At 41.0% G+C, this 25,742-nt stretch overlaps 1 protein-coding gene across 1 annotated transcript; it reads left to right on the plus strand.

The window, feature by feature from the left end:
* Positions 1 to 25,395, plus strand: LOC112415717 (coatomer subunit gamma-2-like). The gene is made up of 10 exons (XM_024768868.1): positions 1 to 204; positions 9,290 to 9,385; positions 9,684 to 9,927; positions 12,278 to 12,353; positions 13,203 to 13,306; positions 13,794 to 13,919; positions 14,898 to 14,960; positions 15,422 to 15,561; positions 16,126 to 16,297; positions 24,644 to 25,395. Exons 1-10 carry the CDS (start codon positions 1 to 3, stop codon positions 25,393 to 25,395), a joined length of 1,977 nt encoding a protein of 658 aa, XP_024624636.1.
* Positions 25,396 to 25,742: the final 347 nt, after the last annotated feature.

Raw genomic sequence — 25,742 nt, forward strand, 5'->3', positions numbered from 1 at the left:
ATGCCCTTTGGCCAGGTGGCAATGAAGCACCCCTCTGCTGTTACTGCCTGCAATCTGGACTTAGAAAACTTGATCACAGACTCAAACAGAAGCATTGCTACACTGGCCATTACTACACTCCTCAAAACAGGAAGTGAGAGCAGTGTGGACAGGCTTATGAAGCAGATATCATCCTTTGTGTCTGAAATCTCAGATGAGTTCAAGGTAAGAGTTTAAATATGAGCATGTTTTCTCCCAGTCTCTGGCTTCCCTATTTCATTTCTTTTTTTTTTAAATTTCAATAAATTTTATTTGCTTTTTAAAAATATAAATCTTATTAAAAATAGAGATGTACATGACATATATATATGAAGAATATAAATAAATCACCTAAAAAACAGCTACAAATTATCCACAATCTCAATACCCAAGAACAACTTTATGATATTTGTTAAACATGATTCCAAATATAGCTCTGTATATGTGCAGTTGGGTAAATGAATAGCTAGATATATTCAGAAAAAAATTAAGAGAAATATAATCATACTATGCATAGTGTTTTAAAATTAACAATATAAAAATATATTTTGAACTTTAAAAAGGAAAATAATTAAAACTGAAGTTAATTGTGAACTTCAAATAAGTATTTCTTTTTTTTTTTTTTTTTTTTTTTTTTTTTTTTAAACATCTTTATTGGGGTATAATTGCTTTACAATGGTGTGTTAGTTTCTGCTTTATAACAAAGTGAATCAGCTATACATATACATATGATCCCATATGTCTTCCCTCTTGCGTCTCCCTCCCTCCCACTCTCCCCATCCCACCCTTCCAGGCTGTCACAAAGCACCGAGCTAATATCCCTGTGCCTTGCGGCTGCTTCCCCCCAGCTATCTACCTTACTACGTTTGTTAGTGTGTATATGTCCATGACTCTCTCTCGCCCTGTCAAAACTCACCCTTCCCCCTCCCCATATCCTCAAGTCCGTTCTCCAGTAGGTCTGCGTCTTTATTCCTATCTTACCCCTAGGTTCTTCATGACATTTTTTTCCCTTAAATTCCATATATATGTGTTAGCATACGGTATTTGTCTTTTTCTTTCTGACTTACTTCACTCTGTATGACAGACTCTAGTTCTATCCATCTCATTACAAATAGCTCAATTTCATTTCTTTTTAAGGCTGAGTAATATTCCATTGTGTATATGTGCCACATCTTCTTTATCCATTCATCCGATGATGGGCGCTTAGGTTGTTTCCATGTCCTGGCTCAAATAAGTATTTCTTTACGCAAGACAATTTTTTCTTTTTTTATTTTAAACATTTTATCAAGAAGGCACATTTTTTTAATACAGCAGGTTTTATTAGTCATCAATTTTATACACACCAGTGTATACGTGTCAATCCCAATCGCCCAATTTATCACACACACCCCCCACCCCCGCATGGCTTTCCCCCTTGGTGTCCATACGTTTGTTCTCTAATTTCTGCCCTGCAAACTGGTTCGTCTGTACCATTTTTCTAGGTTCCACATATATGCGTTAATAAACGATATTTGTTTTTCTCTTTCTGACTTACTTCACTCTGTATGACACTCTCTAGATCCATCCACGGCTCAACAAATGACTCAATTTCATTTCTTTTTATGGCTGAGTAATATTCCATTGTATATATGTACCACATCTTCTTTATCCATTCCTCTGTAGATGGGCATTTAGGTTGATTCCATAACCTGGCTATTGTAAACAGTGCTGCAATGAACATTGGGGTGCATGTGTCTTTTTGAATTATGGTTTTCTCTGGGTATATGCCCAGTAGTGGGATTGCTGGATCATATGATAATACTAGTTTTAGTTTTTTAAGGACCCTCCATACTGTTCTCCATAGTGGCTGTATCAATTTACATTCCCACCAACAGTGCAAGAGGGCTCCCTTTTCTCCACACACTCTCCAGCATTTGTTGTTTGTAGATTTTCTGATAATGTGCATTCTAACTGGTGTGAGGTGATACCTCATTGTAGTTTTGATTTGCATTTCTCTAATAATTAGTGATGAGTGGCTTTTCATGCGCTTCTTGGCCATCTGTATGTCTTTTTTGGAGAAAGGTCTATTTAGGTCTTCTGCCCATTTTGGATTGAGTGTTTGTTTTTTAATATTGAGCTGCATGAGCTGTTTATATATTTTGGAGATTAATCCTTTGTCCGTTGCTTCATTTGCAAATATTTTCTCCCATTCTGAGGGTTGTTTATTCATCTTGTTTATGGTTTCCTTTGCTGTGCAAAAGCTTTGAAGTTTCATTAGGTCCCATTTGTTTATTTTTGTTTTTATTTCCATTACCCTAGGAGGGAGATCCAAAAAGATCTTGCTGTGATTTATGTCAAAGAGTGTTCTTAGTTAGTTGACCATAGGTGCATGGGTTTATCTCTGGGTTTTCTATCTTGTTCCATTGATCAGTGTTTCTTTTCTTGTGCCAGTACCATGTTGTCTTGATTACTGTAGCTTTGTAGTATAGTCTGAAGTCAGGGAGTCCGATTCCTCCAGCTCCGTTTTATCCCCTCAAGACTGCTTTGGCTATACCCTTCATCTGGTACATAGCGCTCTGCCTTTTCATCTTGTGTATTTTTCTGTGAATGTGGTTTTTGTTCCACAGGCTGCAGGATTGTAGTTCTTCTTGCTTCTGCTGTCTGCCCTGTGGTAGATGAGGCTATCTAAGAGGCTTGTGCTAGTTTCCTGATGGGAGGGACTGGTGGTGGGGAGAGCTGACTGTTTCTGTGTTGGGCAGAGCTCAGTAAAACTTTAATCCTCTTGACTGTTGAGGGGTGGGGCTGGGTTCCCTCCCTGTTGTTTGTTTTGCCTGAAGCCACCCAACACTGGAGCCTACCTGGGCTCTTTGGTGGGGCTAATGGCAGACTCTGGGAGGGCTCACGCCAAGGAGTACTCCCAGAACTTCTGCTGCCAGTGTCCTTGTCCCCATGGTGATCTACAGCACCCACCTCCTTTACAGGAGACCCTACAACACTAGCAGGCAGGTCTGGTTCAGTCTCCCCTGGGGTCACTGCTCCTTCCCCGGGTCCTGTTGCACACACTACTTTGTGTGTGCCCTCCAAGAGTGAAGTCTCTGGTTCCCCCAGTCCTGTCAAAGTCCTGCAGTCAAATCCCACTAGCTTTCAAAGTCTAATTCTCTAGGAATTCCTCGTCCTGTTGCCGGACCCCCAGGTTGGGAAGCCTGACATGGGGCTCCACCTTCACTCCAGTTGGTGGACTTCTGTGGTTTAAGTGTTCTCCAGTTTGTGAGTCACCCACCCAGCAGTTATGGGATTTGATTTTACTGTGATTGCGTCCCTCCTACCATCTCATTGTGGCTTCTCCTTTGTCTTTGGATGTGGGTTATCTTTTTTGGTGAGTTCCAGTGTCTTCCTGTCAGTGATTGTCCAGCAGCTAGTTGTGATTCTGGTGTTCTCACAAGAGGCAGTAAAAACACGTCCTTCTACTCCGCCATCTTGTTTTAGTTCCCTATTTCGTTTCTTAACAGTGTCTTTTGATGAGCAGAAGTTTTAAATTTTTATGAAGTCTAATTTATTAATTTTTTTCCTTCACAGTTATTGCTTCCTGTGTCCTAAAAATCTTTTGTCTATTTCCAAGTCTTAAAGATATTTTCCTATGTTTTATTGTAAATGTTTTACAGTTTAGCTTTTACATTTTGGTCTATGATCCAACTTGAATTAATATTTGTGTGTGATAAGTTCAGTTTTTTTCCATACTGATTTCCACCCATTCTAGCATAATTTGTTTAAAACACTTCTCTTTCCCCATTGGTGTGCCTTGGCATCTTTGTCTAAAAAGCAGATAACCATATAATTGTAGGTGTATTTCTGGGATCCATATCACATTCTATCGAACTATTTGTCAATCCTATGCCAGTACCTCACTGTATCGATTAATGTAGCTTTATGGTACCTCTTAAATATGTGGTCTTCCAACTTTGTCCTTCTTTTTTTTAATATTCTAGTTCCTATTTCCATATACAATTTAGAACCAACTTATAATTTCTGTAAAACAAAGCCTTCTAGGATTGTGATTGGGGTTGTGTTGAATCTATAATAAATTTGAGGAGAATTGATAGCTTAATATTATTTATTCTTCCAGTTTATGAATATGGTGTACCTCTCCCTTTATTTAGGTTTTCTTTGTTTTCCCTGAGCAGTGTTTTATAGCATTTATTCTAGAGGTCTTGCATGTCTTTTGTTAAATTTATGTATAAATATTTTATGCTTTTTAAATTCCATTTTATTAACATTTCTATTTCATTGTTTGCTACTAGTATATTAAAAATACGTTTTAGGGGCTTCCCTGGTGGTGCAGTGGTTGAGAGTCCGCCTGCCCATGCAGAGGACACGGGTTCATGCCCTGGTCTGGGAAGATCCCACATGCCACGGAGCGGCTAGGCCCATGAGCCATGGCTGCTGAGCCTGCGCGTCCAGAGCCTGTGCTCCACAACGGGAGAGGCCACAACAGTGAGAGGCCCGCGTACCACAAAAAAAAAAAAAAAAAAAAAAAATCTTTTTTGTTTTTTAACTCTCCCATAATTTGGTATCCTTGCTGAGTCCCCTTATTGGTTCTAGTAGTTGTTATATGCATTCCTTAGGATTGTCCATATAAATAGTCATGTTATCTATGAATGGAGACATTTTTACTTCATTTCCAATCTAAATACCTTTCCTTTCTTTTTCTTGCCTTATTAAAATGACTGGGACTTCCAATACAGTGTTGAAGAGAACTGGTGAGAATGTGTCAGAGATCATCAAAATAGCAATAAATTTCAGTTAGAAGAATTAAAGTAAAAAGATATTATTCCTTCATTTTTATTTAATTCTCAGTCAAGAGGTATAGCTGACTCTGTTTACTCTCTTCTTGTATTTATCTACTTTTAAAAAACAAATGTAGCCTGTATATTCAAGTAGACATTTTGAATCTTTGGGAAACCTTGGGAGGTTATGAAGGTCATTTTGTAATATAGTTTATTGAATGAATCTCGTATGCTTGGATGTTTAAATAGTCTGCAGTATTTTGTGATTACAAATAATGCTGCAGTGGATAACTTTCTGCATGTGTTTTCTTGAAATTTTGGAGGTGTGTCCTCAGGGTAAATTCCTAGAAGTTCATATACTAGATTGAAAGGTAAATAAATATGTAGTTTTGTAGAGAATGTTAAATTCTACCAGGAGTGTGAAAGAGTACCAGTTGCCCCATAGCCTTACCAATAGAGTACATATGTTGTATTTTGAAGTTTTTCCAGTCAGTTGGGTGAGAAAGGATATCTCAGTGTAGTTTTAATTTGAATTTGTCTTACGATGAGGGAAGGTAAACATTTTTGCATATTTTTAAAGATCATTTAATATCTCTTTTTTAATATTGTCTGCTCATATCTTTTTCCCATTTTCTATAAGATTTTTGGTCTTTTGTTTCCTCAGTTAAAGTTTTTTGTATATTAAGGATATTTTTTCTTCATCTGTGAAATGTGTTGTGGTATTTTCTCCCAGTTTGTCATTTGACTTTCCTTATGATGTCTTCTGTCATGCACAAGTTTTTAATTTTTATGTTGTCAAATTTGTTGATCTTTTTTTTTTTAACATCTTTATTGGAGTATAATTGCTTTACAATGTTGTGTTAGTTTCTGCTTTATAACAAAGTGAATCAGCTATATATATACATATATCCCCATACCTCTTCCCTCTTGTGTCTCCCTCCCTATCCCACCCCTCTAGGTGGTCACAAAGCACCAAGTTAATCTCCCTGTGCTATGTGGCTGCTTCCCACTAGCTATCGGTTTTACATTTGGTAGTGTATATATATCCATGCCACTCTCTCACTTTGTCCCAGGTTACCCTTCCCCCTCCCTGTGTCCTCAAGTCCATTCTCTAGTAGGTCTGCATCTTTTCCTGTCCTGCCCCTAGGTTCATCATGACCACTTTTCTTTTTTAGATTCCATATATATGTGTTAGCATACAGTATTTGTTTTTCTCTTTCTGACTTACTTCACTCTGTATGAAAGTCTCTAGGTCCATCCACCTCACTACAAATAACTCAGTTTCGTTTCTTTTTATGGCTGAGTAATATTCCATTGTATATATGTGCCACATCTTCTTTTGTCGATCTTTTCTTTTATTACATTGGGCCTTTGAGTAATAGTTAGAAAGCCTTTCCCTTCAGACTATAGAATCTGAATGGGTGTAAGAATTCACCCATGTTTTCTTCTAGTATATGTATAGTTTCATGTTTTACATTTAAATCTCTGATCCAGTGGATTTTATTATTGTATGTAAAATGAGAAGTGGATCTAATCTTATCCTTTTCCAGTGACTATCCAGTTGCCCCCCAAAATTTTATTTAAAATTCTGTCTTTGCCCAGTATTTGAGATATTACCTTTATCATATACTAAAGTTCCATATGTACTTGGGTCTATTTGGGGGCTTTCTATTCTGTTCTTTTGTTTTCTTTACCTATTCATGCACCAGTACTACACACTATTTTAAATATAGAAGCTTTGTAAGGATGTTTGAATATTACTACACACTATTTTAAATATAGAAGCTTTGTAAGGATGTTTGAATATCTGTTAGTCTCCTTTCATAGCTCTTTATTTTCATTGTTTCCCTAGCTGTTCTTACATGTTTATATTTCCTTATGAATTTTAGTATTAACTTGTCTAGCTTCATTTAAAAAAAAATCTCAGGACTTCCTGGCAGTCCAGTAGTTAAGACTCTTTGCTTCTACTGTAGTGGGTGCGGGTTTGATCCCTGATTGGGGAACTAAGATTCCACATGCTGCATGGTGTGGCAAAAAAACCCAAAATGAACAAACAAAAAAACCTCATTGGCATTTTTATTGGGATCATGTTAAATTTATAAGTTTTCTTAGGGGAGAACAAATAATGATGTTGAGATATCCTAATGAAGAAAAGGGATATTTCTTAATTTGTTCAAGTCTACTTTTGTGCCTTTCATGAATATTTTATAGTATTTTTTATATTAGATTTGAATGTTTTAAAAATTCTTTTATGTACTTTATTGTTGCTGTTATAAATCTTTTTTTACTCATTGTGTTTTCTAACTAGTTATTATTTGTGTATATGAATAGTATTATCTTTGCATTTTAACTTTACAGCCTGCTACCTTGCTGAATTATTTTATTGAGTTAGTTTTATCATAAATTCTCTAGGGTTTCCATGCTATACTGTTATATCATCTGTAAATAAAGATAGTTTTGTCTTTTAGTTTCTAATTCTTATTCCCCTAATTGTTTTCTCCTGTCTAATTGCATTGGCTAATAGTGCTGGAATAATGTCAAATAACAGTTGAGACAGTAGCATCCTTGTTTTGTTTCTGACCTTAAAGTAAATGACTCTTGGGGTTCCCTATTAAGTAATATGCTGGCAGTACGATTGAGGGGTGTGTGTGTGTGTGTGTGTGTGTGTTTGTGTGTGTGTGTATGTGTCTGTGTGTGTAAAATGGAAGTGTCTGTCCATTCCTGTTTTATTTTTTTAAGAATTTTTATTAGGAATGACTGTTGGATTTTATCAAAGGTTTTTCAACATCTATGGATATAGTCATGATTTTTCTCCTCAGACTCATTAATATTGATGAATGATATTAATTTTCTAATGTTGAATCATTCTTGCATTCTTAGTATAAATTCCATTTCATCATGGCATATTCTTTTCTTACTGTAGTGTTGGAGTCTGTTAGCTAATGTATCACTTAGAATTTTTGCATCAATGTTCATAAATGATTTCCATCTGTAATTTTTCTTTTTGTATGTATACCATCTTTATTAGGTTTATATATCAATGCTTCATAAAAGATTGTGGATGTTTTCTTTCATTTTCTATGCTCTGAAACAACATATATAGATTTGGGACTATCTGGTTGGCAGACAGTTCTCCCATCTTCCATAAATTTCTTGCATTTCTGCACACCCTGCAAATTAGGCACTAACTGCCCTTTGTTTCCTACTGTACCAGTTTTGTTCCCTTTGTGTAGTGCAAGATCTCTTCCAGTCTCAAAAGATACAGCATCTCCCTAAAAGTAGTAAATGGCCGGTTTCCATACAGCCCTAGAAGATACAGCTAGTCCTGCCTCTAGAGCAAAAAGCAAACATGCTCATTGCCTAGTATAATAAAGGTAATGTTTCCCTTCTGAATAGAGGACTGGCATGCTTACTGCCCACTGTAAAATATTCAAGTTCCATATCTCAAAATCTCCTGTAATGCAGCCTACTGTGGGCTCAAGTATTATCCGGCCCTTTTTGCATTGTCCTATGGTAACTGGGGCTTAGGAAACTGACCCCCAAATGCTGATATCCTGGCTACTGCTTCTGCTGTCATTAAATAACTGTCTTTCATCTCTGATCCAGGATTCTTGTGTATTCTTCTAGCATCCATGAAATTGTAGCAGTCTAACCTGTTAGCTTGCAAGTAGGGTAAAATTTCACACTCTTTTTACTTCTTGACACTGGTCTTTAAAGTTGTGGTAAAAATTTCCTAGAAACCATTTTGTGAAATAGTTCTTTGGTAACTTTCTCTATTTCTTCTATGGAAATGAGTCTTTAAGCTTTTTATCTTTACTGTTCACTTTAAAATTTATATGTGAAAATTTTAAATGTAAAATTTTAAAATATACTCAAAGCTTATTTGCTTGGAGTAAAGGGGTGGGGTCTTTTTTTTTTTTAATTAATTAATTTTATTTATTTATTTTTGTTTGCACTGGGTCTTCATTGCTTGCTCGCGGGCTTTCTCTAGTTGCAGCAAGCAGGGGCTACTCTTCGTTGTGGTGCGCAGGCCTCTCGTTGCGGTGGCCTCTCTTGTTGCGGAGCACGGGCTTTAGGCACGCGGGCTTCCATAGTTGTGGCACGTGGGCTCAGTAGTTGTGGCTCGCGGGCTCCAGAGCGCAGGCTCAGCAGCTGTGGTGCACAGGCCCAGCTGCTCCGCGGCATGTAGGATCTTCCTGGACCAGGCCTCGAACCCACGTCCCCTGCATTGGCAGGTGGGCTCTCAATCACTGTGCCACCAGGGAAGCCCTGAGGTCTCTTGAATACACTTCATTTTTACATTGCTTTTTATTTTCCTCTGAGGTCTCTTTTGCTTATCTTTCATGAAGAACCATTATTGTTATTTTAGTTAACTATAGTGCCTTCTTAGCTTACAGTAAATAAGTAGCTAAAGTTATAAAGATGAACGTCCTTTCTGTGTTTTCCTCTAGGTGGTAGTTGTACAGTCATTATAAAGGTGCATGTCCTTTTTGTTTGTTTTTCTACAGGTGGTGGTTGTACAGGCAATTAGCGCTCTCTGTCAGAAATACCCTCGAAAGCACAGCGTCATGATGACTTTCCTCTCCAACATGCTCCGAGATGACGTAGGTGCACTACTTTTTAATCATGTGAAGTTGCTCTCTTAAATTCTTATGCCATAGTATTTAAAGCAGCTTTCTTTATCATCTCAGTATGCATCTCAAATAATGTGCCTAATTCTGTTTTCTGTCTTATTACTAGACATGCTGTTGCTTTGGCTTTCCCACTTGGAGGAAAAAAACGCTTTTGTTTTTTTCATAATGGAAGGGAAATGAAATCTGAATGTTATAGCATGAGCCTTGGAGTATAAGCATTTCTCCAAAAAGTATCCTCAGAATGAATGGCAGTTTTCTCTTTTGCCAGGGAGGCTTTGAATATAAGCGAGCCATTGTGGACTGCATAATCAGCATTGTGGAAGAGAACCCTGAGAGTAAAGAGGCAGGTCTAGCCCACCTTTGTGAATTCATCGAGGACTGTGAACACACTGTTCTGGCTACTAAGATTCTACATTTGTTGGGCAAAGAGGGCCCCAGAACGCCTGTCCCCTCCAAGTATATCCGCTTTATTTTTAATAGGGTGGTACTGGAGAATGAGGCTGTCAGAGCTGGTGAGTCATTGCAACACTAATAATGGTGTAACTGCTGATCTTGTGAAATGCTTATTAACTCAAGGGGGTGGTAATGAAATTGGAAAATGAAGTTGCAACGTCTATTTGATGGTGGGATCTTGGAGCACACTTAAGCCCCAGATGTACAGCTATTTCTTTGTATTCCATTTTCCATCCTGATTTCTGCCTGTATCAGAGACAAATAAACCCTTGACTTTCGGTATGACAGAAGATTATGATGGCGTCATCCATTTTTTCCGAGTTATGGCCATAAGTATGAATGTCTGTGAAATTTGTGTGTCTTTCTGCCTCTGTAGTTTTATTTTATTTTATTTTTTTGTGGTACGCGGGCCTCTCACTGCTGTGGCCTCTCCCGTTGCAGAGCACAGGCTCCGGACACGCAGGCTCAGCGGCCATGGCTCACGGGCCCAGCCACTCCGTGGCATGTGGGATCCTCCTGGACTGGGGCATGAACCCGTGTCCCCTGCATTGGCAGGCGGACTCTCAACCACTGCGCCACCAGGGAAGCCCTCTGTAGTTTTTAAGTGACTTTTTAAACAGGGCTTAGGGTTTTTTTACTTCCTCCTCCCCTTAGCATGTGAACTGGTACAAATCTCCCCTGTTAAAACTATAAGCCTTCCTTTGATCCAATGTCTCTCACTAGCTACTGACCATACTTCCCTGTTATGTAACCTTGTAGGAGCTATTACTAGCTGCCCCTATGAACTTATTCTCCATTTTCTCTTCAACTCACTATAGTCTTGCTCTCTCCCTTAAAAATCTTCTGAAGCTATTTTTTTTGGTAATTACTTATAAGCTAGTTGGAAAATCAAGTTAGACACTTCAATGTTCTTACCCTTGTTCACCTCAGTCAATTTGATGTACTGTTGGCCTAAACACTTCATGAAACTCTCTTCCCTTGGTTTCCACAATAGCCTGCATCTTTCCATCACTCCTCAGTCTTACTTATAGAGCTTCTGTTCCGTTCCTTAAAACGTTAGTTTTCCTTAGGGGTTTGTCTTCTCAACATACACATTCATTCTGGTGATCATTTCCAGAGCTCTGCTGATATGCTATGGCATTGCAGTCTCTCGTGAACTTGCACGTCTAGCTATCTAAGGCACTTTAAATTCAGCTTGAAATCCAAATTATCCCAAACAGAAATCCTCACCTATATCATCCACTCAGTTGCAAGGCTAGAACCTTACCCTATTGTTTTATAACCCCCATCTATCCTTTGGCAAAGTTCTTTCCATTCTGTCTCCTCAAAATGCATTTCTTCATTGTCTTTTTTCGTAGATTTCCTGAGGGCTGCATTAGGCTCCCATCCATTTCAGTTGCCCAACTAGTCTGACTGCTTGTAGTCTCGCCCATATCCAGTATATTCTCCACACTCTGCTACCAAAGTGGTCGTTAGACACAAAATCTCACAAATTTAGAGTAGTACACTCTGCTACAAATACACAGATTCATCCTGTATTTAACACCCGTTAATAATAGCCTTGAGGTTGAACCATAACCGAATTTTGTTTTGTCTCTAGTCTCTCACTTTTCTCCTGCTCTCCAGCACAGGTCTAGTGCTTCAGCCTTGCTCAGCTGTGTCCAGTCCCAGGATCTTGCCACACTTTCTTGTCTGGCCTGAGAGCCTTGGTACTTTTTATTCTCTCTCCTTCAAATGCTCTTTTCCTGCCCTCTGGCTAACTGTATTTGTTCTTCAGACTTTAGCTCAAGTAATAAGTGTCAACTCCTTGTCTGTCTCTTCCTCCTCCAATTCTGACTTACGTTCCTTTCTCTACTCACGTAGTACCCTGGATATAGTCCTACCATGGACTTCCTGTGCTATGTTCTAACTACCTCTTTACTTACCTGTCTTTCCCACTGGAGTACAACTCCTTGATGTCTTCTGTCTTTCTGCCTCCAGCATCTAGCACAACTCCTGACAAAGGTTAAGTAAGCAGTAAACCTCTGTTGATACAGTGACTTTTAATAGTAGAGTTTTTTGGGTTTTTGTTTTTGTTTTTTAATGTGTGGGGCTGGTTGTTTAAGATTAGAGCTTAATCAGTGTGGTATATAAGGAGCTGGACTGGAAGATAGCTCATATAAGGAATACATATGATCCTTTTTCCTCAATGCATGGCAAGTTTTCTTACTTAGAGCTCTCTTGGGCCTGCTGATTTCTATTTATGCTTAAATGGATCAAGGAAATAAGATCAAGAAACTCACAGTAAAACAGTAAGAGTTTATTCCAACTGAACACGGGGACACTCCTCTAATTTTTTTTTTTTAAATGATTACTGCTTGACTCTGAGAAGCCAATATTCATGTTGTTTTGTTTTATGCTCCATTACAGCTGCTGTGAGTGCTTTGGCTAAATTTGGGGCTCAGAATGAGAATCTTCTCCCAAGTATCCTAGTACTCTTACAAAGGTAATTAAAAGAATGTCTTTTTCTTTTCTTTTATTTTCTTTTTAAAATAAGAATGCCATGTGGCTGAATAGAGAATTCCTCATTGTACCATATCAAAATGCATTGCAGGACCTAAGAGTAGAGCTGATGGAGTCAGGGCAAATGGCATTTTTCTTATTCTTCTGGTAATTTTGCATGTGCTAAGTACATGTAAAATTTGACTTCTAATTTCTCTTGCATGATTTTGAGGAAGTGACTTAAATACATGTGCCTCAATTTGTATAACAGGGGCCAACTTCAAAGAGATTCACTATGTAGAGTTGAAAATACCAGCTTTTCATGGTCTCCTTGACTCCCTATTTGATGAGGAAAAGACTTGCTTTAGCAAACACTCTGTGATTACATCTTGTAATTGAAGCAGAAAAATTACAAGCCAAAGGCTGGCTGGTTTAAATCAAATAAATTGCCATTTGAGTGATATCAATGCCTGGATTCGGAATGCTTTTTAGTATCCTTGGAAAGTATAATATTACCATTTTTAAATTATATTCGGAGTCTAAGTCTTTACCAGGGTCATGTGGTTGCAGATCCAAGAATAGACTCCAAACTGCTATTTTATGTTATTGTGTCCTTCCTAATTATTTTAATGCCTACTTATGTAGTGCTTCTGATTCATAATGACACCATTTCTTTACCATTTGAGAACAGTACCCGATATTTGTGGAGGTTTTAGGATCCGCCGTTGGCTGTTGTTGAGCTCTTTTATAAAGGCAGTATCAGATGGCCTGGATCGTGTCCTTTAGGTATAGTGGTAAAGCTATTGGAAATCATTACGGTGCTGTGACATGTATCTTCTGTATCCCTGGACAGGTGTATGATGGATACTGATGATGAGGTACGGGATAGAGCTACCTTCTATCTGAACGTGCTGCAGCAGAGGCAGATGGCGCTGAACGCTACATATATCTTCAATGGTCAGTGAGAGCCAAGAATGGAGACAAGTACACTTTTGTTCCACAAATGGTGTCTGAGAAGCATATCCATGATGATTTGCATATGAGCTGGCTTCACTAGGCAAAATGCTTGGTTTCTGTCTTTGAATGCACTTCCATTTCTAGGGAGACCTAAAGTATGTAAAAGCCCAAAGAATATTGCTTTTTCCTGATCCTCCTTGAGCTCCCTCTTGGATGGGTTTACCTTTTTTTCCCTTATGCTATCATCGTTTCCATGGGTCTCCATTGCTTTGTTTTCTGGAAGATACTTCTATTTTGTTGAAAATTCCTATGCTCTGCTCCTATGCTTCCTTGGATGAAATTATAAGAGCCTTTATTTTTTATTATTTAGGTTATAAAATCTGTGGTTATAGTTTTCTTTAGAAAGCTTAGATAAATATTACAAATCTGGGCCTATCTGGGTCCTAGGATTGGCAAGAAGTAGTGCTGAGAGTTTTCTGTTTCATAGGTCTGACAGTCTCTGTACCAGGGATGGAGAAAGCCTTACACCAGTACACACTGGAGCCTTCAGAAAAGCCCTTTGATATGAAATCTATTCCTCTTGCTATGGCTGCTGTCTTTGAACAGAAAGCAGGTAAGGGGAACACCGTTAGTTTTTCTATGTATAAGTAGTTTTACACCAATAAAATACACTGTTAGCATATTTTCTTTAATATTTCTTTTAATGGTCACTGCTTCTAATCTTACAGAACTAAGATGGATGATACTTTTTTTTTTCCCCCCCGGTACACGGGCCTCTCACTGTTGTGGCCCCTCCCGTTGCGGAGCACAGGCTCTGGACGCGCAGGCCCAGCGGCCACGGGTCACGGGCCCAGCCACTCCGCGGCATGTGGGATCTTCCTGGACCAGGGCATGAACCCGTGTCCCCTGCATTGGCAGGCAGACTCTAAACCACTGCGCCACCAAGGAAGCCCCCTGGATGATTCTTTTTAAATTAGGGTTTTAAATTTTTTTCCCTTGTTTTCTCATGAAAGCAAGAATATGAATTGTGACTCAGATTGAAATTTTTTTTTTTTAATGCTAAGTGTTACAGCGTTTGAAGTTAGTTGTCACCGTGTGTTTCAGAGCAGTAATTGTGCTGTCACCTCTTATTTTTATTTTCCGATATTAGTTAACTTCTTAATTAATTTTTCTGTTGGAGGCTTAAAAAAATAAAGGAACAAAGTGTGTAGTGGTTAGAACCGAAAATGAAAGAGCTTACGCTTTCAACATTTTCAGGTTTTTTTTGGTACTATATAAATAGTTTTTCCTGTTTGAATCACGAGATTTGTTTTATAAACTGTTCCTCCTTTTAAGAGTAATTAATAAAAACATTTCGGTCCATTAAAGCAAATTTTGTATTTTTAGGACTTACTTTATTATTTCATAAAATATGTTCACTAAATACATTTTGAGTGTTCCTCCAAAAAAGATGACAGAGAACCTCCTGGTATGATTCAGCACTAGCACCTTACGTTTATCTGCTTAACGTTTCTGTCCTCATCTCCTGCCTGCATGTTTGGCTTGATAGTAGGAGGGAAGCTCATTTGATTGCTCATACTTGTCTTTGTAGAAATCACACTGACGGCTACTAAGCCCGAGAAGTTGGCTCCTTCCAGGCAAGACATTTTCCAAGGTATGATGATTTGATGTGTAGAAGCAGTAGCCTAGCACCCGAGGCATTGTAAGTATAATGAAGGCCACTACTTTTGTTCAATTTGATTAATTCTCAGTACGGGAGATCGTTGTATGGCCGAATATTGATTGTCCTAGCTTACAGTTGCGGGCGCTACCTGGAGTCTGTGGGACTTTCCAATTTCCAGTTGCCAGCTTACGGAGAATGCTTTTCTTACTCTGTATCAGGGAACTCAAATTCTATGAAATTAGGAATTAAGTTTGTCTGTCTGTTTGTTGCTTTTAGTAATGAGTGTATAAACTCTTACTTAAAAGATTATTTCACTAAAGCTTGGGGACACATTAGTTGAGTGTTCAACTATTAGTAAGACTATGGAAACTTAAAACATTTTAGACACCCAGAGTAATGTCTTCCCTATCTTCTTACTTTCCTCCTCCTTTTCTTTCCTTTTTTCTTGATAGAACAACTGGCTGTCATTCCTGAGTTTATGAATCTAGGACCCTTGTTCAAGTCTTCTGAGCCTGTTCAACTTACAGAAGCAGAGACAGAATATTTTGTTCGTTGTATCAAGCACATGTTTACCAATCATATTGTGTTCCAGGTGAGATAAGCGCCAGAACTGGCTCCACTAAGGGGTTTAGTATTAATCGCCTTTTAGTTTATGATTCTCGTTCCTTTTATAGAGAAGCAAATTTAGCAGCATATCTGGTTTTCTTTCCTAACTCCATAGCTGTAGAGATGTGATGGATAGCTTTTGATGATTTAAATTTAAAAAGACATAAAACTGAAATGTCTGAAGAAGTTGGACAGCATAAAGTATAACCTGTGGAAAAAATAATCATCATTTAATATCAGGGTAAAATAAGTGTGTCATTCCAAGAACTTGGATTTCAGTTTGGTTCTCAGACAGCTATCAGACTTCTACCATCTTGTTTGGTAGAACTCAGTCTCAGGAAGGAGGAAAACACTGGTTAATATAAACAAAAAAGACCTCAAGAATAAGGTTATCCTCGTTGCCTCAGGAAAAATCTTAGGGGGAGACATGCGTGGTGTTTAGAAAGTATAGAGGGTTCCAGAACTCAGTCGTGGGTTATGGGTGGGAAGGAACAACTTGCTTGCAAACAGTTCTTCTCCTTCATAACTTTCCTATTTGCTGACTTTTCAGTTTGACTGTACCAATACTCTCAATGACCAGCTACTGGAGAAAGTGACAGTGCAGGTGGAACCATCAGATTCCTATGAAGTGCTGTGTTGTATCCCAGTCCCCAGCCTACCTTATAATCAACCAGGAATATGCTACACTCTTGTTCGTTTACCTGATGATGACTCTACAGCAGGTAATAACAGAATGGAAGAGATATGATTAAGAGTGCATTACCACTTGAGCTCTTAAATGTCTGGACAGATGTTTGGGGTTCAAGAATTTGTTTCTTTTCTGGAATTAAATGATGGTATATTTATAAAATGAGTTACTGCTTACAGAAATATTAATTTTATAACCAAGTTTCTGAGTAAAATATGCTGGACATTTAATTGTAAAACAGAAACTGGATGTATACAGTGGTAGCCCAAAGAGGAACTCAGACTTTCTGTTGGAACAGTGTCACCACTAGTGAGGGTTCATATACCTGATGTCTCCTATGAAGGATCATGGCCTAATTCTCCCTGAATGTTTCTTTCCAGGGCATCCTAAGGACTTTTTATTTAGTAGATCCATGGCATCATAAAATATATTGTTTTTAAGGGTCCTGTAACACGAGGCAAGTGTCTAAGAGTATGTCTCAGCCTAATGAGTGGCTTAGCCAACATCTGTGTATCCACATTTGAGAAGGGCTTGTAATCTGCTTGACCTGTATGCAGTCTTGGGGGTGGGGTGGGGTGGGGTGGGGGAGGCCTGTGAAGAACAGCCAATTGCTAGTGCCAGTGGTATTTACAAATTGGGGGTTTGAGATCTTCTAACCTATGAATGTCTAGTATTTGTTGTACTTGATTTCTTTTTCCCACCTGAGTTCTTTTCTTCCCATATTCACTGCAGAGTTTTCACAACTGTTACCCAGTTTTCTCTGAAATAAGCACACACATTGCACTTACATTTTGAACAATTTTTATTACTAGTACAGGAAAAAACAATTTTTACTACTAATACAGGAAAAAACAATTTTTACTACTAATACAGGAAAAATCAGATAGAAGTTAACAAATATTGGGAAAGTTACAGAGTTACAAGAAATCGTAAAAGCACTAGTAAATAGTTATCCCTGGTCATCATTCATTACATTTGGGGCTTAACCTGTCTTCCCTTAGCCCCTCTCCCAACTCCCTTTTTAGATGTTGGTTCTGGGAGCCCCTGCCCAATCTTACCTGTGTTGGATGATAGACCAGGCTACTCAACTCTAGCACGAGGTAGATTCAAGTTGGCACCATTGCTGGGTCTGAACCCCAGGTTGTTCCCTCTGGCCCTGGGTGGACCTGCAGTTGCGGCCACCCTGGATCCATAAGCTCCTGGGTAGGAAGGCACTTTCCTATCTGGCCTCCACTATTTCTCCTTCGAGCATTAGGCCATCCAACTTTAACCTTTAATTACCTCCTTTATCCCTTTATGAGGTTTCTCTTATTCCATTCCCTTTTAGCTTCACTTTCTTTCCTGGTCTGTTTCCCTCTGGTTAGATTTGACTTATGTCCACCAGCCAGTAATTAAGCTGGCTGTACTCTTATGTAAATAAAGCTAGTTTTATTTACCCTTATTCTAAACCAGTATCTGGGCCCAGTCTTAATGTAGCCCTATGGCTTCTGCCATCATCCTGGGATACACCATACTTCTTCAGTTTTTTCCAGTAGGCACCTCTCCATATTTCAAAATTCTAACCCCATTTTACTTCCCACTAAGTTTCTGTTTTTTAAGGGATGCCATTACTTCGCCACTTAATTTTGGAAGCAAAATGCTGAACTCATTGGTTAAAGAATCAAGCTCTCCCCAATTGAGAATACTAGCTCCTCCCATTTCCCCAGGTTCACTTGGATAACTGATAACTCAGGTGCCTCACACACCAGGGAGTGGTTCTAACAGAATACAATAAATACAATTTTACAATATCAAAATACATAAAACAACAATATTGAAATTACAGAAGTTACATATAGTATAGGAGAAAACAACAACAACAGAAAACACTTCTACTAAGACAGAAAGCATAGGGAGGTTTTCTTACCCCTCGTTACTGTGGAGTTAATTTCTTTTTAAAACAGATCTTACAAATTAGCCCAGAGGTTTCAACCTTTGGTCTGCTGGCTATGGACTCTTTTGCTCGATGGTTGTTAGTATTTTGTCTATAAAAATTTGTCATTTGGAGAATTTTCTTTCTTTTCTGTTAAATTCAAAGGGTTTGCTGGTTGATGTTAAAACTTAGTTATAAACTCTTGTGATTGCATCTTGGAGAAAAGAAATGGAATTCTTCCAATGGAAGTCTCAACACTTGGACTTTTAAAATTTTGTTAGTAGTTGATTTACGTTTTACCTATCATTTACCTGCTTAAAAAAAAACTCCTTTCTATTCTTTAGTCTTTGTTAGAAACTCTAAAATTTTTAATCCATGGCCAATCCAAAGTCTTTGCTGTGCAATGAATAGAAGTGAAATACCAGGGCATAGGTGGTAATAAGAGTCTTTTCCACATGCCTTCCTTTCAGCATTTTCCCATTGCAGATATTCTGGATTTTACCAATCACCTGAAGATCTATACATCAATCACCTCTGCTTGTCTCATCTCAGAAAATATATTTTCCGTATAGTCACAGAAAAAAATAGAAATTCTATAGATTGTGATTTCCTTCAACTTGAAAACTGTATAGAATAGAAAGTAATGTAGGTTTTGGAGATAGATAAATTCAATTTGAATTCTGACTCTGTTACACACTGAGTGTGTAATCATAGGCAAGTTATTTGATCTCTGTAAACCTTCTAGGATTGTTGTAAGGATAAAATGAAATTAAGTAACGTGATTAGCGTGGTGCCAGACACATAGTAAATACTTAATAGATAGAGGCTATTATTGTTTCAATTCTGAAACTATCCACTCTCTCCTTTTATCCTCTTTAACAATCAAGTCTTTCACAGTTCAAAAGACACCCACCCACCCATATCCTCAGAAAGTTATTCCATCACCTGTTCTTACCTTTTCTGTATCTTTAAACTTTCCCACTCCTCCTTACTTTATAAGTATACAAAAAATCTATGCCATCTGAAAAAATTTACTTTAACTCAACATCAAGATATTACCATAACTCCTTCCCTGAAATCCTGGGCAAATTGTGGAAAGAGTAATCAACATCGTAAGTCTCAATTTAGTCCTACTTATCTTCCATCCTCCAACAACTACTCTTTACTGAAAAATTTCTAGAAAAGCCTTCAAGGCAGCATGCTTTCTTAGTGTCCTTTCTCATCCAGCAACGTTCCTTCCTCTGAATGTTTATTACACCAGTAACAACATATATATGCAACATTCTACAAATTTTTCCCCACTTTGGACCTCTGTAATGACTCTACCTTTTTGCTTTATTACTTACTCAGAACCATTCTAATCCCTATATTGCTTTTATTATTGAACTCTTGGTCCTCATTGCATCATTATTTCTCATTTCAACAAATTTAGATAACTCATTTAAATAGCCTTCAATAGAAAATATCCATACTAAGATCAAGTTTAACAGGACATGTATATGAGTTTCTCTTTCTGGTTTTTTTTTTTGTGTGTTTTTTTTGTGTTTTTTTTTTTTTTTTTTGGGGAGCGGAGCACAGGCTCCGGATGCGCAGGCTCAGCGGTCATGGCTCACGGGCCCAGCCGCTCCGCGACACGTGGGATCTTCCCAGACCGGGGCACGAACCCGTGTCCCCTGCATCGTTAGGCAGACTCTCAACCACTGCGCCACCAGGGAAGCCCTCTCTGTTTTTCATTAGGGATGCTGCCTCCCATTTAACAATTCATAACTCTTTCATATTATACATACATACTGCAGTTCTTGCAGTTCTACATTTCCTTAAACCTTTATCTTAATGAGCTACCACAGGATCCTGATGGACTCCAATCTCTTCGCTGAATCTGTTTTCTCCATTCCATTATTTGCTATTCAGTATTAGCCATATTAACTCCTGACAATCTGAATTAAATCCACAGCTTCAGTTAAGTAAAATTTATCTGTTTTTTTTACTTTGACGCACCTCCAACCACTCACTGGGATCCATATTAATGACCCTTGGTGGAACTTTGCATTCTTCCAAGCTAAGCACGTAATCTGAATTTTTACTCAAATGCTAATAAAAAAGCAGGATAGGCTGAACATTACTATTTAGCCACCATTTCCCCTACCTTTATCACTAGAATTTGTATCAGCCTAGCCGTAGAATCCATATTCCTCCAAATCTGACCCGTTAATGAGACTTGCCAAGATTCCAGTTTGAGACCTCATTCACCTGTTCATTCATCTTGCAGCCAACCTCCCTTTCCTCAAACACACTGAAATTTCAACATTTCCTCTGTGCTGACTTTGAACCTGTTTTCCTATCCTAGTTCATGTTCCCATTTCACACCATCATTGATAACTGTCATCTTTATTGCTGCCTTTCTTAAATGATAACATCTCTCCAGAATGCAATATAAACATGGCACATCCACTCATTTCCTTTTTCCGCATCTTGTAGCCTTAGAAAAACTGGTTCACAGTCTGGCCTTTAAATGGATTCAGTATGTGAAAATGTGTGAAATTACTCCTTGACCTACTCTTATTATTCAAAACAACCCCATTCTCTGGCACGTGTCTTCATCTTAGGATGTCAGGAGCACTAATGTTACGAGGACTGCTGCTGACGCTCTCCCTTCAGATTTTGTTTTATGAGTTCATCTCTATGTGACCATTTATTCTCTTGAATCTACCCACTTCGACATAATTGTCTGATAGATTTTTCAGGCAGCCACCCACCAATTTCCTTGTGGTAATTTCTTTTTATATATTTCTCCCATTTCCCTTTATTCCATTAACTGTGGTCAAGTTGAACAGGTCGCACTGTGCATCCTAGCCGTTATAATGCTCCTTAGTAATTCCGAGAATGATTTGCATGTAAGTATCTAAGGCTGTTGACTTAGTTCCAATTTTATTTTAACCACTTCTTTTCTCTTTTTCCTCTGCTCATTTTCATTGGAAAAACAATGAACGTATAAACACTATATCAGCACCTGTAGGAGGCATATTTTACCAGTGCTAAATACAATTCTTTCAAAATCAAATTGATTGCACTATACACCTTTGCTTTGTACTTGGCTATGCTGTAGCCTCTCCCTCTATAAACATTCTACATTGTCTATCTTCCCATAAAACAGTGCTTTCCCACAGATATAACAGATAGCACCTGTACTTTCTTTTATTCACTAGTGTACAGCTGCTGTCTGGCCTCAATACCACCCCTCCTGCCCCTGAGATCTGCTGACGTCCCCAGATTGGGAGCTCTTGAAGCTGTCTTCCCCTTTTCTGTAGAGCCCCCTTTAACTTCCCTGAGCCCTTCACACATTCGTGAGGTTCTTCCCCTCATCCATGCTGCCTGTCCCTTTCTTTTCCCATTGACTCCCCTGACCCATCTCAATACTGGCCTACCACCTTCATGGACACTCGAGAATCCAAGGATCTCTCTCTTTGCAGGCTGGGTGTGGACTGAACGTTGCTCAGCCCATCCTCTGCCTTTTCTCCCACTCTTGTCTTCAAGAGCCTCTCTGCTTTATCTTCAACATCCCATCCTACTTCCCCTACCACCTGTCAGTCATGCCACAGATGCAGTGGTCTTTTCCTTGACATCTGTCTCTTCTTGACCTGCCCTCATGCTCCCCAGTCTCCAGCTTCTTGGTCTGCAATGTGCTGTAGTGACTCCATATGCTGTCCCCATTCATCCCTAAGCACCGTGTCTTTTCAGGTCCCTCAGGCTTCTGTCTGACCTTCCATCGTTTCGTGTCGTCATGCCCTGCATTGACAGGCTCGTCTCCAACATTTTCCACAGACCACTACTTTTACCAGCTCATCCTCTTCTCACCTCGTCCACCTCCCCCATGTTCCAACCTGGCCTTACCCACGCTGTCCTCTCCCTCCTGCATGTGCTTCCTCACACCCTTGGCCCACTCATGGGTGCACAGCTCCTGGACCCTCGACATCCAACTCCATCCTTTTGGCTCTTTGCTATCACACTCTGTGCAGTGTGTTCCCTGATCCTCTCAACAAGCCTCTCCTGCCCTGGTTGCTGGGTGCCATTGCCTCACCTTCCTCACTCTTCTTAGCCATTGGACCTCCTCTTCTCTACCACCTGTTTCAGAATGCTCACCTGATTTCGCCTACGTCCGGGGCCCACCTTCATCATCTCTCCTTATTTCCTTCTCTACTGTATGTATAGCAAAGAAACTGTCCTACCTGAGCCATGTGACATTCTTTTTTTTTCATGTGACATTCTTTAAAGAAGCTGCTGTCTGTTCACCTTCCAGCTGGATTCAGTTATCTCCTCTGCTCTGTGCTCCCTTCTCCGTCCCCCATCCACTGCTCAACCCAGTTGAGTCGTCTCTGCTTCAGGCACACTGTGTTGAATCCTCACGCTCCGCCCACCAACCCACGCTCACGAGCCAGGCTGAGCTTGCCTCCCGGGCCGCGCGACCCCGCGACATCACTCCCTGTAACCTTTCAGGTTTCCATCCAGACCCCTTGTCACGTACTCTTCTGACACAACGCTGCTCCCCTGTTGGTGTCCAGCCTGTGTCCCTTCTGCTGTGCTCCATTCTCCATCCTCCCCTGGATGCCTCCCATCATCTGGTCTGTCTCTGGTAGGTGACCCTCCTGTCGTGCCACATCAAGACCCCATTTGAACATTCCTTCCTGTGACCTCTCCTCACGTGATCCGTTCCTTCCCTTTCCTTCCCTGGCCCAGGGAAAGCGTCTGCCTCTTCTCTAGGGCCCATGATGTCATCTCGGTGCTCCCTGATGCCTGTCATCGAGTTGCATTGGGTCATCCCTTCTCCGTAGGGGGTGCTCCCTCCTGTGACCTGCTCTCACAGCTCATGCTCTTTCCTTCCCCTGCCCTGCCACGTTCTCTCCTGAAATCATGGGCTGTCATTGGTCTGGTCCTTATACTGGCTTGGGCCACCATTTCCCTTTAGGCTCCCTTTTCCTTAGTCGTGTTCTGTCTCACCTTCCTTCTTCTTCTCTCTTCCCTTTTAATCAAGCCATTGCCCACGGGACTTTACATCAGGCCCCCACTTCGCTATCTTCTCCCTCCCTCACCTCCACTGCTTTCACCTCTCCTCCTTCGGACCCTGGGGTACACCCCTGCCCATTGCCTTGCTCTCCCACTCCGTGATGACGTGGTCCAGATCCCTCCTTTGCCCTCCTTCCCTCTTGGCCATATTTTAAGACTCTTCTGGTTGTCCATCCCATTCTGCCTGCCCCCTCTGCTGTTCCCCAGATCCACTCTGCTCATCATGAGACCCCACCTCCACCTCTCTACCATTCTGCCCCTTGCTGTCTCTCCCTGTGCCTCTCTGCTGCCCCCATTCTCTTCTCTGACTACACATATGGTTTGAAGGTCCCTGGTTCCCTGTGTGGACTCCCTCTGCCACATCCTAGGACTCCACCCTTTATAGCTCCCTTGTAATAGCAGAAGCACTGTTGATACCACCTGAATTCCTGACCACTTCTCTGCCAATTCTAAGCATATTTGCTACCAACACACTGGGCTCCATCCACTTGAGTCCATCCTGAAGTCCCTGAGGTTACCTGCCAGTCATTTCTGTGCAGGATGTATCTAATGTGCAGTGCTGCTCTGTTTCCTCCATGTCACCACAGTCATTGTGGCTCCTGTCCCCAATTGCTCCTGAGCCCTGGGTCTTTAAACACCCAGGCTTTGGCATCTCAGCTGGGACCTGCTCTGCTCCTACCACTGGGCCTCAGTACTGCACAGGCCACTCCTCTTGAGCCGTGAGATCAGTGGATGTCCCCACATTCATGAGGTTCTCTCCCCTCTTCTGTGCCTGTCCCTTACTTGTGCCATCGACTACCTGACCCAACCTGCTCCCTCCTTCTCATAGCTGCCCAAGATGCCTCTGTCTCTTGCTATCCAGAGTGGGTGGGGATTGGACGTTACTTGGCCCATACTCTGCCTTTTCTTCCGCTGAGAAACGCTCTAGTACATCTGCAGCATCCCACCTATTTCCCCTGCCACCTGAGTCACGCGAGGTCTTCGCTCCTGTTCCTCAATACCTGCTCCCTCTCTTCCGACACACGCTCATGTTCCTGACCGCCAATTCCTGGTCCACAAAGTGCTGTCCATGGCCTCTGAAAACAGCCATAAGGATCCTACATTTCGGGTCTGCCATTTTGGAAAAGGTGGTTGTCTCTGGGTCCTCTCTGATGTTTCTTTTTCTCACCATGCCCCGTCTCCAGCATTTTCAGTGGGCCTCTACCTCTACCAGCCCAGGCTCCTCTGGCCTTACCCACCTCTCCCTGCTCCTCGCTTGCCTACCTGCGCTGTGCTGTTCCCCCTGCATGGGCTTCCTCTGACCCTGGGTCCAATTTTCAGGGCAAGGTTCCTGGATTCTCCACATCCACTCTCTCCTGTGTGCTCTTTGCCATCCTCCCAGCACAGTGTGTTCCCTGATCCTTGCAGCAAGCCTCTCCTGCCCTGGCTGCTGGGCACCATCACCCGACCTTCCTCCTTCTTCTGGCCCATTGGACCCCTTCTCCTCTACCACACTCTCTCACCAGTTGGAGGCAGCTCACCTGACCTCCTTGGCCCAGTTCCTAAGTCTCTGCTGCTTTGCAGTTACTGCATACACAGCAAAGGAACTGTCCTGCCTGAGCCACGTGACGTTCTTTAAAGAAGCTACTGTCTGTGCACCTTCCAGCTGGATTCAGTTATCTCCTCTGCTCTGTGCTCCCTTCTCCGTCCCCCATCCACTGCTCAACCCAGTTGAGTCGTCTCTGCTTCAGGCACACTGTGTTGAATCCTCACGCTCCGCCCACCAACCCACGCTCACGAGCCAGGCTGAGCTTGCCTCCCGGGCCGCGCGACCCCGCGACATCACTCCCTGTAACCTTTCAGGTTTCCATCCAGACCCCTTGTCACGTACTCTTCTGACACAGCTCTCAGGGAGGCTCCGGCCTCTGATTCTCCGACCTTTTTCTTTCACCGCAGCACTGTCACCTTCTTCCCACCCTCTTGCCCCCGCACCTGCCAGACCCACTCCCGACACCACCGCCCTCAGTCTGGACCTGCACAGAGCCCTGGGTCCTGCTGTCCGCCCTCCCTCCCCCCTCGGGGCAGTCATCTCTCTTCCAGATGCTCTCCTGCGCTGTCCTCTCCCGTCTCTTTTCATGCCCACAGCCCCACCCACCCCTTGTATCCCCTGCGCTTCATGACTCTCAGGCATGTGACAGTATCTTTGGTCTAATTCTCCTCTTTCTCAGTGCTTGTCATTTGTCCCTTTGAATAGTTTATCCCTCCTCATTTCAGATCTGTGACACCCCCTGCCCTTACGGTCATAATGTCCATCCGTCTTTCCTGCCAACCAGCTGTTTCCCTTCTGCCTTCCTGCAGCCGCTCTCCTTTGTCCTCTCTGGGCGGCTTCAGTGCTCTCACCCTCCCTCTTAACGTGCTCATCACCCCCAGCACCGGACTTGTAATCGGTCCACAAGCTCAGTTAAAGTAGGTGACTTTCTCAGTGCCTGGAGCTTGATTCATGTGTCCTGACTCCAACCCCCGTCCC

This window comes from Neophocaena asiaeorientalis, unplaced genomic scaffold (genome assembly GCF_003031525.2).
Source record: "Neophocaena asiaeorientalis asiaeorientalis breed wild unplaced genomic scaffold, Neophocaena_asiaeorientalis_V1.1 scaffold1806, whole genome shotgun sequence".
In the NCBI taxonomy this organism is placed as follows: domain Eukaryota; kingdom Metazoa; phylum Chordata; class Mammalia; order Artiodactyla; family Phocoenidae; genus Neophocaena; species Neophocaena asiaeorientalis.